Source organism: Podarcis gaigeae, assembly GCF_964106915.1.
Source record: "Podarcis gaigeae genome assembly, chromosome: W".
Lineage (NCBI taxonomy): Eukaryota > Metazoa > Chordata > Lepidosauria > Squamata > Lacertidae > Podarcis > Podarcis gaigeae.
In genome coordinates, this window is record NC_139695.1 from 10,593,707 (window position 1) to 10,612,370 (window position 18,664).

The window sequence follows — 18,664 nt, forward strand, 5'->3', positions numbered from 1 at the left end:
CACCTACCTTGGCTTCTTCCAAGCGACCCAGGGCTTTGAGCAGATTCCCCAGGTCACTACGCACGCAGTACAAGTCCTGGAAATTAAATGCATCGGATCAGTCCCCAAAAGAGGCAATAGTGACATCAAAAGATTATATACAGTGGGGCCTTGGTTCTCGAGCAGCTTACTTCCTGAACAACTTAGAACTCGAACGCTGCAAAGCCGGAAGGAGGTGTTCCGGTTTTTTAACTTTGCCTCGGAAGCCGAATGGACTCCTGAGCTTCCGCTTTTACTGTTGCGCAGCAAATTTTAGTCCCCCCCATCATAATTAAGGGTTTTTTCATCCATTTTACCTGTACGCAGCAAATTTAAGTTTCCCCCCCCACCATCGTAATTACCGTACTTTTCGCTCTATAGGACACAATTATTCCCATCCAAAAATGAAGGGGGAAAGTGTGTGCGTCCTATGGAGCAAATGCAGGCTTTCGCTGAAGCCTGGAGAGCGAGAGGGGTCGGTGCGCACCAACCCCTCTCGCGTTCCAGGCTTCAGGAAGCTATCCGCAAGCCTTGGGAGCCCAGCGGGAACTCCCACCAGGCTCCGCAGGCTTGCGGGCAGCTGCCTGCAGCCCAAAGCCCGGGGAGCGCAGCGCTGTGCACCTCGGGCTTCGGGCAGCTCTCCGCAAGCCTGCGGAGCCCGTCGGGAGTTCCCGCCGGGCTCCCAAGGCTTGCGGACAGCAGCCTGCTGTCCTCGAAGCCAAAACAGCGAGACGGGGCGCTGCGCAGCCCTCCATCTCGCTGTTCCAGCTTTGGGAGGGCTGCGCAAAGCCTCCGCGGGGGCCTGTGGAGGCTACAAAGGATGTCCCCGAAGCCTCAAGCCTTTGGAGTGCAGCTGCGCACCAAAGGCTTCAGGGATCTTTAAGGCTGGCGGTGGGGGAAAGCAGCGCTTCCCCCCACCGGCAGCCCCACAAGCTCGGGGGGCAGCGGCAAGGACTGCTCTTGAACACACCTTGAATGCACCTTGTTTTTGAGGGGGGAAACGAGAGAATTTTTTCCCCCCTATTCTCCCCTTCCTATGGTCCGGTGCGTCCAATAGAGTAAAAAATACGGTAAGTTTTTCCCCATCCCGTTTGCATCCTTGAGCAGCTAATTTAAGACCCCCCCCCCTAATTGAAGCCTTCCATTTCTGATTGCAGTGTTCTGAGGCGATATTTGGTGCTTTTGTTTTTGCTATTTTTTGCATTTTTGTGTGGCTTTTTCATTTTCCTGACTGTGCCTCATTTTGCTTGTTATGGTTGATTGATTGTATGACTGCAGAAATGGATCAAAGCCCCCTATCCAAACAATGACTATCATCAGTGAAGGTCAGGAATTTTTTTAAAAAAATTTTCATCATCTATGGTACTGTCTTATTTCTTTTATAGTACAGAACATTGATGAATGCTTTCATTTTACGGATCAATGGTCTCATTAGATAATAAAATTCATGTTAAATGGCTGTTTTAGGGGTTGTTTTTATAAGTCTAGAATGGATTAATCTGTTTTGCATCACTTTCTATGGGAAAGCCTTGGTTTTGGAACACTTTGGTTTTGGAACAGACTTCTGGAACGGATTCAGTTTGAGAACCAAGGGACCACTGTATATAGAGATTGTACAGTCTCTCATTATCTTCATCCTTTGTATGCTTGGTTCCTTTAAACATCAGAATCTTGCAGAAACAGACAGGTCTTGAAAACACCACCAAGAATAACACAGCAGATTCAACATGGGGACAAAGTCAGCCCCACTTAAGACCCCCCAAAGTGCTGCCCCAGATTAATATATGTGGCTGTATGTTCTCTGCTCTTCCTGGACTGGTACCAACAAGCAATGAAAGGAGAGTGGCATAGATGGGCAGTTTCAGGTGGATAGCCATGTTGATCTGTGATAGTTATAAGAAATAACAAGTTGAAAGATGAACAAATCTTTTTTAATAACTCCAGTGGCACCTTAAAGATCAACTAATATAAGCTTTCAGCGTATGTGCTTTGACCTGAACCCCCCCAAAACGGAGGGTAGATCACTGTCACTTTTTTATTTTGTAAGTAGATTGCAGTCTCTTGGGAGTTGGCCGTCCCTGATATACAATTAGAAGATGGGGAACGGTTATGGAAAGAGGGGATTAATTTGACAGCTTGCAGTTCGCTGAAAGAAAATGCTATGGCCTCTTTTAAGGCAGAATACTCTTCCTCAGGGCAAATAGGGGTTGCCTGAGTCGTGAATGAAAATGACCCTGTATTAGGGAAATGTATTCTGGCAACCTCCCTTTTGCAATTTTTTGAGACTTCAACTGACCGCTTTTGACACCCTTCCGGTGCAAACTGGGCACAGGGCCCTCTTACAACCAGTAACTCATCTAATAGTCAAAATAAATAAATAAAAACTGAGTATCTGACTAAGTGTGTATTACACACGCAAGCTCATACCTTGAAAGCTTATATTTAGTTGATCTTTAAGGTACCAAAGGAATTATTTAAAAATATTTTTTTCATCTTGTTATTTATTATGATAGATGGGCAGTGTAAGCCATCACCTGGGCACTTGTTTAAGAGTGTTTAAAAACGGTCTTTCAAATGGTCAAAGCAAAAGCGATCCCGTACTTCTATGCATCAGCAAACCAGCTTCAAAAAAAGACTAGGAAACTACTGAGGGGAGTCCAAGCCTTGAGACACAGGAACAGTACCACTATACTGCAGTACCACTACAGCCTCGAGAATAACTAAGAGACTTAAAAAATAAATGTAGAGGACCCCGACAGTAAAGTCCAGTCACTAACAACTCTGGGGTTGCGGCGCTCATCTCACTTTACTGGCTGAGGGAGTCGGCGTTTGTCCACAGTTTTTTCCAGGGTCATGGCCAGCACGACTAAGCCGCTTCTGGCAAAACCGGAGCAATGCACAGAAACGCTGTTTGCCTTCCTGCCAGAGCAGCGCCTATTTATCTCCTTGCACTCGGACATGCTTTCGAACTGCTAGGTCGGGAGGAGCTGGGACCGAACAACAGGTGCTCACCCTGTAGCGGGGATTCGGACCGCCGACCTTCCGACTGGCAAGCCCAAGAGGCTCAGTGGTTTGCACCACAGTGCCACCCATGTCCCACTTCCGAGGAGACTTGGACATTTCGGGATATGAAGAGCCAGCTGGAAAGCTTTCGAATCTGAAAACGGAATTGCTTTCGGAATCGCGCCAGTTCAAAGCCACGACTTAGGTTTCGGAGAGAACTCTGCCTTCTCCCGGCGGAATTCAACTTACAGGGTTGTACTGCAGGGCAGAGACATAGGCCTGCACCGCTCCTTCCATGTCGCCTGCGGCAACTAAAGCAGCGGCGAGGTTGATGTATCCGTCAATGAAGTCCGGCTTGAGGCGCAGGGCGTGCCGATAGTGCTCAATTGCCTCCTGCAGTTGGCCCCGTTCCTTGTACACGTTCCCCAGATTTGAGTAGGCTTCGGCCAGCAGTGGGTTCTGCTTGATTGCCAAAGTGCTGAAGTGAGCAGACCTGGGGAGGGGGAAAACGAAAGATTGTCTGGCATTTAATCTAATAGGTACTTACTCTCTCTCTCTCTCTCTATCTATCTATCTATCGGTAAAGGGGACCCCTGACCATTAGGTCCAGTCATGACCAACTCTGGGGTTGCGGTGCTCATCTCGCTTTATTGGCCGAGGGAGCCGGCGTACAGCTTCCGGGTCATGTGGCCTGCATGACTAAGTCGCTTCTGGCAAACCAGAGCAGCACACGGAAACACTGTTTACCTTCCTGCCGGAGCGGTGCCTATTTACCTACTTGCACTTTGACGTGCTTTCGAACTGCTAGGCTGGCAGGAGCAGGGACCGAGCAACGGGAGCTCACCCCTGGGGATTTGAACAGCTGACCTTCTGATCGGCAAGTCCTAGGCTCTGTGGTTTAACCCGCAGCGCCACCCGCATCCCCATCTATCTAACTATATATATATAATATTTCCTCTTTTATAACAAATTACAATCAACAATGATTCAATTTTACATCCCCCCCCGCCCGGCGACTTCCCTCATCTTCTCTTTCTGGTTTGTTACAAACATTGTTTTCTGCATGTTGATGTACTTTAAATATTGTTACCTTATCTTCCTCCATATTTTAATTAAATAAAATTGTGGATGTTTATTCAAAACCTGCCAGAGTCCATTTCTTTATGTTGTTTTTGTAAATAGGTTGTTAAAGATTCCCATTCATTTTTAAAGTCTCTATTGTCTTTTTCATGCAATTTATCTGTTAACTTTGCTAATTCTGCATAGTTCATCAGTTTTTCTTGCCACTGATCTTTCGTCGGTACTTCTTCAGTCTTCCAACCTTGAGCTAATAAAATTCTTACCGCTCTTGTAGCATACATGAATATTTTCCATTTCTTTTTTTGGTAGTTCATAAGCTGAAATGCCTAGCAAAAAAGCTTCTTGCTTTTTAACAAATGTCATTTTGAACATTTTTTTCAATACATTATATATCATTTCCCAAAAGTTTTAAACTATTTTACATTCCCACCACATACGATAAAAAGTGCCTTATCTAATAGGTACTTTCAACCCGCTTTGGTACCATCACATTATTTGATGGTGTATAGAAATGTACAGAACTTCAACACAAAACCATTATTCCTGGCTTGACGCAAACAAATTCTGCTTGAGTGGTGGGAAAAGTAACTTGCATTTAGTTCAACCTGACAAGATGCCCACTCTTTTCATCTGGGCCCATTAGGAGTTCCAAATTTTGCCAAATTGGCAAAAATGACCGAAAGAATCAGAAATCAGGAAGACCAAAATTTCAGTAAGGAATGGGGGAAATATATAATTTATCTTAAAAACCGTTGTAGACAGCTAGAATCATGGGTAGGCAAACTAAGGCCCGGGGGCCGGATCAGGCCCAATTGCCTTCTCAATCCGGTCCATGGACAGTCCGGGAATCAGCATGTTTTTACATGAGTAGAATGTGTCCTTTTATTTAAAATGCATCTCTGGGTTATTTGTGGGGCATAGGAATTTGTTCATTCCCCCCCCCCCCCAAAATATAGTCGTCCCCCCCAAGGTCTGAGGGACAGTGGACCGGCCCCCTGCTGAAAAAGTCTGCTGACTCCGGATGATTACGACACTTGTAGATTAATGTTGAATTCTGGACCTAACAGAGATGTAAAAGATGTGGATTATTATAAAACATGCCAGAGGAAATGGTTAACAAAAGGACTCACAATGGGGAGGAGGCAAGTCCAGGAGATTCTTCTGGCCCTCTTTGGACATCCCTGAAATAAAATGACACCCTCCTTCCCTCCCCACCTCATGGTTCCTGTCAGGGAACTCACATCGGAGCCAGAAGTGGAGGCAGGGCTCCCAAGCGATGCCAGAGAAGGGCCAAGCAGGGAGAGAGGGAACTCATCGGCTGGGGAAGGAAATCAGCGTAACACCAGGGATAAAGGGGAGCGGATGGGGGAATCGGAGAGGGGGCTCCAGGACTCTTTGCCGGAGACCAGCGGGGAGAGCACAGGTCCTCCGCTACCCACACCCACCCTGCGCAGAAGACTTCCGCGCAGGGAAAGTAGGCGTAGACTTGGCGTCAAAGAACTTCTTTGCTGGAAGAAGTTCAAGAAACGCCCACTGATGGATTCTGCTAGCGACTGAACAGCCACGAAGTGAAGGGCTGTCCAGCCAGGAAAGGTTTAACTAGGCTACCTAGCCAGGAGTGGCGGCAACTTACGCACGAGCAACCCCATATAACCATTACAGCAATCCATCAGTCCCTGACGTTGCTTGTGCACAGCGACAGGCAGGCAGCACCATGAGCCAAACCGGAGGAGCAGGCGCCACGGAGCCAGCAGCTGGAGTGCAAAATCTGGTGGAGAGGAACCGAGATTTGGAACAGCATGTGGCACTGCTGACGGCGCGGCTAGACAAAAGGCGGACTCAGGATGCACAGGTCAGACCCACCCCTGTCGCAAGGAAGGTATCGGGACTGGTGCACAAGTTTGGGGGGAAGCCCCAGGACTATAACGCGTAACGAACGGAAATGGAGTGCGCTTTGGAACTGCAGCATAATGACTTTGCTGATGATGGGGAAAGGGTAGCCTATATTGTCGGGCATCTACAGGATGGGGCCCGGGAATGGATCAGGCCCCTAATGGCGACGCAAAATGCTACCTTGAAGGACCTTAGGAATTTTTTTGGCGCGATGGATACAATGTATTCCAGTCAAGTGGAGCAAAATGTGACACGACGGGAATTGATGGGGTGCAAGCAGGGGAGCCAATCAGTTAGATGCTGATCCACCGGCCCGGGTGGGATCTGGACGCTGAGCCCATTCAAATGTTGTTTGAGGAGGGGTTGTCCCCAACGGTGAAGGACGAGCTTTCCCGCGTGCCCTGCCCGCAGTCGATGGATCAGCTGACCAAGGCTGTGCTTGCGATTGGAGTACGACAGGAAGCGCAGGCTCAGGAGAAGCGCGAAGGGAGAGGGGAACGTTGCCATGACTACCGCATTCCTGAAATGCTGAGGCAGCCTTACCAGCCGGCTGAGCCAATGGAGATAGATGGTGCGCGCGAGGTTTCAAACTCCAGTGAGGGTCGCAAGAAGGAGGGAAAGGATTGGAAAACCACCAAGAAGTGTTTCCTCTGCCAACGGCCAGGACATTTTGCCAGGGTCTGCCCTCAAATAAAGGCATGGCAAGGGATGGTGGGAGCCGCTGGCTGTGAGGAGGAGGGGGGAAAGGGGCAGGCGCAGGGAAACGCCAGCGCTTGGCTGCCAGTCAGCGGGCACAGCAGCCAGACCAGCAACCAATAGAAGTGCCCCAGCCAGACCCCCCCAAGGCAGCTATAGCCATAGAAGTGGTGCTAGAACTCCCAAATGGGCACCCAGTCAAGGTGAAGGCGCTGCTGGATTCAGTCAGCTCCTGCAATTTCTTCAGCAAGGATTTCGCTCTGGAGCACCAACTCCACCTGCTGCCCCTGGATTTTCCCTTGCAAGTGACCACCATCGATGGCAGAGAACTTCTGGGAGGGGAAGTGACGCACCAAACCCCACCAAAGAGAATGAGGGTTTCCAGGCACACGGAGACCATTGCCTTTCACGTAGCCACACTGGCAGGACCCCCAATAATATTAGGGATGAGCTGGCTGGCACTACATGATCCAGTAGTGGCATGGCATCAGCGGACGGTCACCTTTGGGTCAGCTCACTGCTTGGAACACTGTCTGGGGGAGGGAAACCGAAGGATGACCGTGGCCAGGGTGGCTGGGATGGCTGTGGAGCCAAAAGGGGAGGTGCCACCACAATATGCTGACCTGCAGGAGGTCTTCAGCGAGAAGGAGGCGGATAGACTACCCCCCCATAGGCCCTTTGACTGCCAAATCAACTTACTCCCAGGGGCTCAGCTGCCGGTGGGTAAACTGTATGCCATGTCGGACCGGGAAATGCAGGAGTTGCGGGAATTTATTGACAAGAACCTGAAAAGAGGTTTCATAAGAGAATCAAAGGCGGTGGGGGGCAGTCCAGTGTTCTTTGTAGACAAAAAGGGGTCCCTGCTGTACAAGAAAAGGGGTCCCTGCTGTACAAGAACTGCGTAGCCTTTTTGGACGACGTCTTAATCTATTTGGACAATGAGAAGCAACATGTCAGAGACGTCAGAGAAGTGCTAAAGAGACTGCAGAAGCACCAGTTGTGGGTCAAGCTGGAAAAATGCCAATTTCACGCCAGAGAAGTCGAGGTTCTGGGGTACAAGTTGTCAGACAAGGGCCTAGCTATGGACCCCAGCAAGGTGCAGAATACTGGGGGACTGCGCGAGTACTCAACCAGAGTGTGCTGGTCCCGGGGGGAAGGTACCGTGATCGTAGTCAGAGTTCACAAGATGAGAGGCGAGGTCTGAAACTGGGAGCCGGGCAGGAACAGGAATGCTGGAAGGTCAGGAGCAGGAGGCCGGGCAGGGAACAGGAACACTGGAAGATCTGAAGCCAACAACAACGTTGCTCCCGCAACCTGGGACCGGGCTGACTGACCTTTATCTTCTTCTAAGGCCAGGGGCGGTCCCGGCCCCCAGGAGCCCCGCCTCCTCTGGCCTTAAGGCGAGCACTCCTCCTGGGAGCAACCAGTTCCCTTCGCCTCTCTGCCCTAAGCCTCTGCAGTTCAGGAGAGGCCGAAGGGTTACTGGGCCCCGGAGGAGGCTCACCTGTAGACACTGAGTCCTCAAGCACCTCTGGGGCCAGAACGGTTTCACCTGGTGCCTGCTCCTGAGGATCTGACACAGGTGCAGGCTCCTCAGAATCTAGGCCTTGCCCCAGTTCAGCCGGCCCTGGAGGCGGGGACTCCTGGTGGGAATAGAAGGCACAGGGTAGGAGTCGCGCTTCAGGTCCATACTGCTGAGACAAGACGGCACCGAGAGCCGTACTGGAGGCGTCGGTCTCCACCACAAAGGGTCGAGAGGGGTCAGGATGTTGCAAGATCGGCGCTCTCTGGAAACAGGCCTTTAACCCCTGAAACGCCTCCTCTGCCTCCTTGTCCCAGGAAAACGGCGTCTTGGGGCGCAGTAGCCGGGTCAACGGGGTGGTGCGATGAGCATAGTCTGCAATGAAGGTCCGGTAATAGTTGGCGAACCCCAGGAAACGCTGTAGGTCCTTGCGGTTCCGAGGTGCCGCCCATCCTCGAACCGCTGCCACCTTCCCAGGATCCATCTGCACCCCATCTGGAGAGAGTCGGTGACCAAGGAAGTCCACAGACCGCTGATGGAACTCGCACTTGCTGAGCTTTGCATACAAACGGTGCTGGCGCAAGCGCTGCAGCACGGTCCGGACATGACCCTCGTGGCGAGCCGGGTCACGGGAGTAAACCAGAATGTCATCCAAGTATACCACCACGTACTTGTCTAGCAAGTCCTGGAACACGTGGTTGATGTACCGTTGGAACACAGGAGGCGCGTTGCACAAACCGAAGGGCATAACCAGGTATTCGAACTGCCCGTACCGGGTCCCGAATGCTGTCTTCCACTCATCCCCGGCTCGGATGCGAATCAAATTGTAGGCCCCCCAGAGGTCTAGCTTGGTGAACCCCTGCGCCCCTTGCACCCGCTCCAGCAACTCCGAAATAAGGGGCAAGGGGTACCGGTCTGGGATGGTAATTTTGTTCAGGGCCCGGTAATCATGGCAAAGGCGGAGCTCCCCACATTTCTTCTTAACGAAGAGCACTGGCGCAGCGGTGGGCGAGGTAGAAGGCCTAATGAAACCACGCTCCAGGTTCTTGCGCAGGAAGTCCTGCAAAGCCTCGCGCTCTGGCTCTGTTAGAGAGTATAAGCGACTCACCGGTAGGGGCGCTCCGGGCTGGAGGTCTATGCCGCAGTCAAAAGACCGATGCAGCGGCAGCTGGTCTGCCCCCCATTCCTCGAACACGTCTTGGTAGTGTGGGTGCTGCCTCCTCCGTGGGTGCGGCCGCTAGCATCTCGGACTGAGCATGGGAACATGGGTCTGGGAAGTGCACGGTCCGTTTGACCCAGTCAATCTGAATGTTGTGAGCCTCCAGCCAGTCCATTCCGAGCACCAGGGGGAACCGGGGCATGGAGGCAATGTCCAAGGTTCGCACCTCCCGGTGCTGCTGGAGACACAGGACCAAGGGCTGGGTCTCCCGAGTGACGGCACCCGAACGCAGGAGCCGTCCGTCAATTGCCTCCACCTGTACCGGTTCTGGCTTGTACTGAAGTGGCACCTGATGATGAGCGGCAAAGGCAGCGTCCATATAGGAGCGGGTTGCCCCCGAATCTACCAAAGCGTGGGTAAGAATCCAGGGCCCACCTGGAGGGTAGAGACGCACCGGTACCATGAGATGTCCCAATTCCACTGGTGAGGGCCCTTCTTGCATGGCTTGGGACCCCATGTTGCTAGGGCCTTCGGCTACCGAGGTTGGCGGTCTCCCTGCGACTGGTAGCTTCTCGGGACAGGAACGGGCGTAATGTCCACCCCCACCGCAGTAAAGACACAGGTTCCCCTCCCGACGCCGCGACTTCTCCGAGGGGGAGAGCCGAGGTCGCGCAGCCCCGAGCGGCGTTGTCTCGACTGGCAACTCGGCTGTGGGCGTGGACCTGCTGGGAAGGACTGGCGCTAGGAGCCGGGAGTGCTGGCGGTCCCGGGCCTGGCGACGGTCCTCCAACCCATCGTCTATCTGCAGGCTCCGCTGAATGAGGGCATCCAGCGTGGTGGGACGATCCATCATGGCCAACTGGTCCAGTATCTCGTCCGACAGTCCCTCAAGATACTGGTCCCGAAGTGCAGAGTCATTCCAAGACAAGTCTTGTGCCAACAGCCGAAATTCTGTGGCGTAGGCGGCGGCTGTGGACTTGTCCTGTCTCAACCGACGAATCGCCCGATTGGCTTGGCTCTCCTTCAGAGGGTTACCAAACACAGTCTCTAAGTGGTTACAAAACCCCACATAGTCCGTTAGCAAAGTAGAGTCTTGCCGGAGCAGTGGCAAAGCCCACTTGGCCGCCTGGTCCTTTAACAAACTGATTAAAAAATGCACCTTGGTGCGGTCGTCAGGGAAGTTCCGGGCTCGCCCCTGAATGTACAACTTGGCCTGGGTGAGGAACATGGGAAAACTGGCCTGGGTCCCATCAAATTTCTCTGGCAAGGCCACTGGGTACTTGCCGGGAGCTAGGGCGTCGGCCCCAGGATCTGGAAAGGCTTCCAACCGCTGCTGAAGGGCCGCAACCACATCGCTTAGCTGCTGAACGGTGTGGGTCAAGGCCTGGTTCTCCTGGGCCAATGCCACCCGCACAGCTGCCTGGTCAGCCATGGCCTCTGGCTCTTCCCGAACGCACCCCAACGAAGGGGGAGTGCGGGTGTGGCGGGAGCAAACTGTGCTGGTCCCGGGGGGAAGGTACCGTGATCGTAGTCAGAGTTCACAAGATGAGAGGCGAGCTCCGAAACTGGGAGCCGGGCAGGAACAGGAACGCTGGAAGGTCAGGAGCAGGAGGCCGGGCAGGGAACAGGAACACTGGAAGATCTGAAGCCAACAACAACGTTGCTCCCGCAACCTGGGACCGGGCTGACTGACCTTTATCTCCTCTAAGGCCAGGGGCGGTCCCGGCCCCCTGGAGCCCCGCCTCCTCTGGCCTTAAGGCGAGCACTCCTCCTGGGAGCAACCAGTTCCCTTCGCCTCTCTGCCCTAAGCCTCTGCAGTTCAGGAGAGGCCGAAGGGTTACTGGGCCCCGGATGAGGCTCACCTGTAGACACTGAGTCCTCAAGCACCTCTGGGGCCAGAATGGTTTCACCTGGTGCCTGCTCCTGAGGATCTGACACAGGTGCAGGCTCCTCAGAATCTAGGCCTTGCCCCAGTTCAGCCGGCCCTGGAGGCAGGGACTCCTGTGCAGGCTGGGATTCCTCTGGTTCAACCTCTGAATCGGAATCCCAGGCCATCACACAGAGACAGATTCAAAGGGCACAGGAGTTCTCCAAGTTTTTCTTCGAGATCTGGTACGTGCCGGGAGAGGAAAACGTAAGAGCAGATGCTCTCTCCCGGAAGCCGGAATACATGGAAGGAGAGGGACCGCCGGAAGTCAGACACGTGTTCCCCGAGAACCGAGGGGTGTGGGGGGGAGTGTTGGTTGGGAAAAGAGAACTAGCCGGGCTTACTAGAAACGACGAATTCGCTCAAAGAAAAATCAGGGAACTCCTGGTAGAGGAGAGGGAACACCACAACCAAGCCACGGAAGTACTCGATTCAAGGTGGCGAGGGCACCAGGTGGAGTACTTGGTAGCTTGGGAGGGAGAACCCGAGTCAGAAAACACGTGGGTTCCCGCGGAGGCTATCTATGATGGGTATCTTGTGGAGGAGTTCCACAGCCTGTTCCCAGATAAACCTAAACCACTAGCGAGATTCTAGGAGGAGCAATTTGGAACCACAGATGATGAAGAGGATTTTGTGGGTTTTCCTGCCTCCGAAGAGGAGGGAGGAGAGGCGTCAGAGGAAGAGGAATCGGACTGGGATGGCCACCCCGCGGGAAGAGATCGGAGCGGGTGGGAAGCGGAGTTTGAATCCTCAGAGGATGGCGACAGCTCCTTCTGGGGATTCCCCGCATCGTCAGCCGAGGAAAGGGACAAAGTTGGGTCAAAATGTCAGGCCGGGGGTGGAGGGGGTCCTGGGGGGGAGGTGGATGTCAGGGAACTGACATCGGAGCCAGAAGTGGAGGCAGGGCTCCCAAGCGATGCCGGAGAAGAGCCAAGCAGGGAGAGAGGGAACTCATCGGCTGGGGAAGGAAATCAGCGTAACACCAGGGATAAAGGGGGATGGATGGGGGAATCGGAGAGGGGGCTCCAGGACTCTTTGCCGGAGACCAGCGGGGAGAGCACAGGTCCTCCGCTACCCACACCCACCCTGCGCAGAAGACTTCCGCGCAGGGAAAGTAGGCGTAGACTTGGCGTCAAAGAACTTCTTTGCTGGAAGAAGTTCAAGAAACGCCCACTGACTGATTCTTTAGCGACTGAACAGCCACGAAGTGAAGGGCTGTCCAGCCAGGAAAGGTTTAACCAGGCTATCTAGCCAGGAGTGGCGGCAACTTACGCACGAGCAACCCCATATAACCATTACAGTTCCCTTAAATATTTTTTATCTCATCGCATGCGTACGCCTTCCTCCTGACTTTTTATCTCGTCTTCTTAAAATATAACCAATCAATAAAAAGATATATATGATAAGTCTTCTTCTTTGAGTCCGGACAGTTTGCGTACAATGGGCAAGTTCTTATCTTGTATAAATTTGCTCCAGCCTTTTGGAAACATTTGATCTTGCTGGTTTCAGAATTTCCCTGCCCGCTTTGCCAGTTCATCTTCGACTGCCATTCTCGTGCCACTGGCATATCCTTTGGCTTCCGTTTATGAGCTAGTAAAATCCTTGCTGCTGTAGTCGCACACCTGAAAAGGCTATGGTCCATTTTCGGAATCTCACCACCTATTCTTCCTGACAAAGATGCTTCTGGTTTTCTGGTAAATGTCTTTTTACACATTTTCTTTAACTTGTTCTATATCAGGGGTGGCCAACTCCCAAGAGACTGCGATCGACTCACATAATTAAAAACTGCCAGTGATCTACCGCCTTTTTAGGGAGGAAGAAAGCCCCATTTTGGGGGAATACAGGGCAAAGTTGTTGAGCTTTTGTTAGGGAGGAAGGGGAATGGCCACTTGCCAACAGATCGCAGAGGAAACAGACAGCCTCACTCAGTAAACTCCATCTTCCATTCTGCAGAGGGCAGTCTGAGGGGTCGGGGCTGGATTCTAATTTACCATCGGAAAGGGACCCAGCGATCAACCGCAATCAACCAAACCGTCCCAGGGGTCTAACAGTAGATCGCAATCGACCTGCTGGACATCCCTGTTACAGATCATATCCCAATAGGCTTTCACTTTACTTTTTACTTTTACTATACGGCCTAGAACCCTTGTACCTACGGGACCGCCTCTCCTGGTATGCCCCACGGAGGACTTTACGGTTTACAAATAACAACACCCTGAAGATCCCGGGCCCCAGGGAGATTAAACTGGCCTCGACCAGAGCCAGGGCCTTTTCGGTCATGGCCCCAGCCTGCTTGAACGCCCTCTCACAAGAGGGACTTGACATCTTTTTGCAGGGCCTGCAAGACAGAGCTGTTCTGCCAGGCCTTTTAAAAAAAATAAAAATAATATTTATTAGAGTTTTAAAGGTTACAAAAAGAAAAAGTCAAAACACCATATTAGACAAAAACAAAACAACATATCACAATAAGGGGGAGGAGAGAGAAGAAAAAAAGAAAAAGAAGAAAACAGAAAAATAAAATCCATTAAAAAACACAGCGAATCTTCCCATAACTTATCTTTAATTTGCTTCTTTCCTTGACCTCCTCACACCTCCCTTTTTTGTTTTCTAGTTCGGTTAACTATTTCAGCAAATCCTTTCCATCTTTTCCAATTTTTGTCCTGTAATTTATCTTAATATAATGTAACTTTACTTTCCCTCCTTTCACCAATTAACAGTCTGTTTTTTCCTAATCCTTTATAACTTTTCTGCTAAAACCACATAATTTCATTCCAACATCCTTCTAACATTCATTAATTTTACAATGTTTCTGTAAATAGTCTTTAAATTTCTTCCAATCTTCCTCCACCGACTCTTCTCTCTGGTCTCGGATTCTGCCAGTCATTTCCGCCAGTTCCATGTAGTCCATCACCTTCATCTGCCATTCTTCCCGGGTGGGTAGATCTTGTGTCTTCCAGTACTTTGCAATAAGTATTCTTGCTGCTGTTGTAGCATACATAAAGAAAATTCTATCCTTCTTTGGCACCAATTGGCCGACCATGCCCAGGAGAAAGGCCTCTGGTTTCTTCAGAAAGGTATATTTAAATACCTTTTTCATTTCATTATAGATCATCTCCCAGAAAGTCTTAATCCTTGGGCATGTCCGCCAAAGGTGCAAGAATGTACCTTCAGTCTCTTTGCATTTCCAACATTTATTATTGGGCAAATGATAAATTTTTGCAAGCTTGACTGGTGTCATGTACCACCTGTAGATCATTTTCTATGTTAAAGAAAAATGGGAACCCAAAATAATTTGTAAAGATGATGAAGGAAGAATATTGGGGATACAAATTAACTACCAGGGTGAAAAACTTAACATGGTAACTATCTATGCCCCAAACACAAATAAAGCAGTATTTTTTAAGAAGTTGGAACAAAGATTGTTAGATCTAGAGAGCCACAAGACAATATTACTGGGAGATTTCAATGGAGTGCGGTACCAGAAGTAGATAGATACACGAAAAAGAAAAAAATTAACCAAGGGAAATTACCAAGATCTTTTAACAATCTGGAAGAAAATTTAGATTTAATAGACACCTGGAGACACAAACACCCAATGGAGAAACAATTCACCTTTTTTTTCGTAACCACACAAGAGCTGGGGGAGAATAGATCAAATCTGGGTCTCAAGAGAATTAACTTTAAGAACTCTAAAGTGTGAAATACAACCCAGAACTCTCTCTGACCATAATTTGATAGTTTTTGAAATAAAAGGTGCATCACAAGGTGTATTCAGATGGAGAATGAATGAATACTTATTTGAGAGTGCAGAGGTTATCGAAAAGGCTAAAGCTACTTTAAAAGATTATTTTAGCTTGAACCTTAATAAAGAAACAAGTATTGATGTAGTTTGGGATGCCAGCAAGGCGGTTCTAAGAGGTTTTTTAATTCAACAAAATAGTTACAGAAAAAAGTGAGAGAAAAAAAGAAAGAGGAAGTTCTTACTCAACTAAGAGAATGTGAGAGAAAATGATAAATCCTAAAGATGAGCAAAATAAACAAGTAATTAAAATACTACAGGCACAATACAATATTAATAAACCAAGAAGTCAAATGGAGAATTAAATCAATGAAACAAAAATTTTTTGAATCAGCTAACAAGACAGGAAAATTATTAGCATGGCAATTACGAAGAAGACAAAAACAAAATGTGATTAATAAGATAAAAATAGAAGAGCAATTGATAGAAGACCCGAAAGAAATAAAGGAAAGTTTTTCTTAAATTTTATAAAACTTTATATAAAAAAGAAAATGAAGAACAAGCTAATGTTGAATTACAAAATAACTGAACAGGAGGTAGAGGGTGCCATTCAAAATATGCAGTTGGGTAAATCTCCAGGGCCGGATGGCTTAACTTCAAGATACTATAGATCCTTAAAAAATTGGATAATACAACCACTAAAGGAAGTTTGTAATGAAATTTTGGAAGGGAAAAAAGCACCAGAGTCGTGGAAGGAAGCTTATATTACACTTATACCGAAAAGTGAGTCTGAGAAGACGCAGCTTAAGAACTACTGCCCCATATCTCTACCTAATGTGGTTTACAAAATTTTTGCAGATATTTTGGCTAAAAGATTAAAAAAGTACTAATGGAAGAGATACATAAAGATCAAGCAGGCTTTCACTTGTCTGATAACGCGAGAAATATAATTAATATCCTAGAAAAATTACAAGTGAACATAAATACTATTTTATTTTTTTATAAGATATTTATTAAAGTTTTCAATATTAATACAGTAAAAAGAAAATCAAAAAGAAAAATATAACAAAAATACAAAACAGAAAATACTTAAAAACACACAAAATTTCAATAACTTATTTTTCATTAACTTATTTCCCAGACCTCCTCATACCTCCCTTTTTTGTATTCCAATTCAATTGTTAGTTCAGCAAATCCTTATCAATATTTTTTTAACCTACTTCTAAACCTTTTTTCCGTATTCTCTTATAACATTACAGCTGAAAACCACTTAATTTCTATCCGACATCATTCTAACATTCATTAATTTTATAATATTTCTGTAGATAGTCTTTAAATTTCTTCCAATCTTCTTCCGCTGACTCTTCTCCCTGGTCTCGGATTCTGCCGGTCATTTCTGCCAGTCCCATATAGTCTATCACCTTCATCTGCCATTCTTCCAGAGTGGGTAGATCCTGTGTCTTCCAGTACTTTGCAATAAGTATTCTTGCTGCTGTTGTAGCATACATTAAAAAAGTTCTATCCTTCTTTGACACCAATTGGCCGACCATGCCCAGGAGAAAAGCCTCTGGTTTCTTCAGGAAGGTATATTTAAATACCTTTTTCATTTCATTATATATCATTTCCCAGAAAGCCTTAATCCTTGGGCACGTCCACCATGTTAGGAAATCTGCCATATCAGGAGAAACTGGCCACTCTCCAGGCACCCGGCATGATCTCCTGGTGACCTCCCTGTCTGCATTCCCCGGCAGATGCAGGCTAGGTCGCGATCGGCGATCCTCCTCAACATGAGAAGAACACACCGCTCTTCCCCCCCTCCCAGGTAGGGGGAAAGAGAGAGACAGAAATGTATTTACATGCCTTTATTTCTGTCTTTGCAGCATTACAGAGAAAACACGTCTGCTCTCATCAGAGTCCATCAGAAGAGAGAGAAAACTCCACCTCCTGTACTTCCTGTACAGGTCATATTTCACTCTGAGCTAATTCCGGTGCTTTGCACTGAAAATAGACCCTCCCTCTGTTCCCACGGAACAGTTCCAACATTCCCATTATGTTTTGCTTCCAAGCCACCTGCTGCTCGCGGTCGCATTGCATCCATATCGTAACACACCAAAGGTGAAAGAATGTTCCCTCATTTTCTTTACATTTCCAACATTTATTATCGGGCAAGTGATACATTTTTGCAAGCTTGACTGGGGTCATGTACCACCTGTAAATCATTTTCATAATATTCTCTCTTAAGGCATTACATGCCGTGAGCTTCATACCTGTGGTCCATAACTGTTCCCAGTCAGCAAACATAATGTTATGTCCAACATCTTGTGCCCATTTAATCATAGCAGATTTCACCGTTTCATCCTGAGTGTTCCATTTCAACAGCAAGTTATACATTATTGACAAGTTCTTAATTTTGGGATCTAGCAGTTCTGTTTCCAATTTTGATTTTTCCACCTGGAAGCTAATTTTTTTGTCTAAATTATATGCCTCCATTATCTGGTAATAATGAAGCCAATCTCGCACTCTATTTTTTAGTTTGTCAAAGCTCTGCAATTTCAATTTATCTCCTTCTTGTTCCAAAATTTCCCAATATTTCGGCCATTTGGCCTCCATATTGAGCTTTTTCTGAGCCTTCGCTTCCATTGGTGACAACCACCTTGGGGTTTTATTTTCAAGCAAGTCCTTGTATCTTATCCAGACATTAAACAGTGCTTTTCTGACAATATGGTTTTTAAACGCTTTATGTGCTTTGACCTTATCATACCACAAATATGCATGCCACCCAAATACATTGTTAAAACCTTCTAAGTCCAGCACGTCAGTGTTTTCAAGAAGCAGCCATTCTCTCAGCCAGCAAAAAGCGGCTGATTCATAATAAAGTTTTAAGTCTGGCAGGGCAAATCCACCTCTTTCTTTAGCATCAGTTAATATCTTAAATTTTATTTGAGGCTTCTTGCCCTGCCAGACAAATCTAGAAATATCTCTCTGCCACTTCTTGAAACACTCCATTTTATCCACTGTTCTGCCAGGCCTTTGGCCAGGGTTTACCCTGACTCATTTTCTCTTTGTATAAGAACAAGCATGAAGGAGGTTTCCCAGCCTGCTCACAGGTCCTTATAATATCAGTGGAAACAGTTGGTCCTGGCGAGTACTAACCGCATTCAATTTTAACCTGAGGATTGTTGTTTGTCCAGTCTAATCTTAATTCCAATTTATTTGAATTAATTTTAGGATGCATTTTAATCGTTTGTGTTATGTATGCCGGCGTGGTTGCTCGAGAGCAAACAGGCAAGACTCCCCGTTGGTCTTTTCAAGGCTTTATTATCTGTCCAAAACGTTCACAATGCAGATCGACTCAATTCCATGTCTGCTCACTCGCTAGCAGAATCTGGGAGTGGGCGGTCCTTAAACCTTCCCCAGCAGAGTACAGTGGCACCTCAGGTTACATACGCTTCAGGTTACAGACTCCGCTAACCCCAAAATAGTGCTTCAGGTTAAGAACTTTGCTTCAGGATAAGAACAGAAATCGTGCTCCGGTGGCGCATCAGCAGCAGGAGGCCCCATTAGCTAAAGGGGTGCTATAGGTTAAGAACAGTTTCAGGTTAAGAATGGACCTCCGGAACGAATTAA

The 18,664-nt window shown here is 48.3% G+C and overlaps 1 protein-coding gene across 2 annotated transcripts in view; it reads right to left on the reverse strand.

Moving 5' to 3' along the window:
- The window catches only part of LOC310835931 (UDP-N-acetylglucosamine--peptide N-acetylglucosaminyltransferase 110 kDa subunit-like), a 125,179-nt gene that overhangs the window by 91,880 nt on the left and 14,635 nt on the right, over positions 1-18,664 (reverse strand). For both annotated transcript variants that reach the window (XM_083720876.1, XM_083720875.1), the window contains exons 3-4: positions 3,271-3,514; positions 8-76 (exon numbers count right to left, since the gene is read on the reverse strand). In XM_083720876.1, coding sequence (XP_083577002.1) covers positions 8-76; positions 3,271-3,514 — 313 coding nt within the window. The remainder of the gene's footprint in view (positions 1-7; positions 77-3,270; positions 3,515-18,664) is intronic.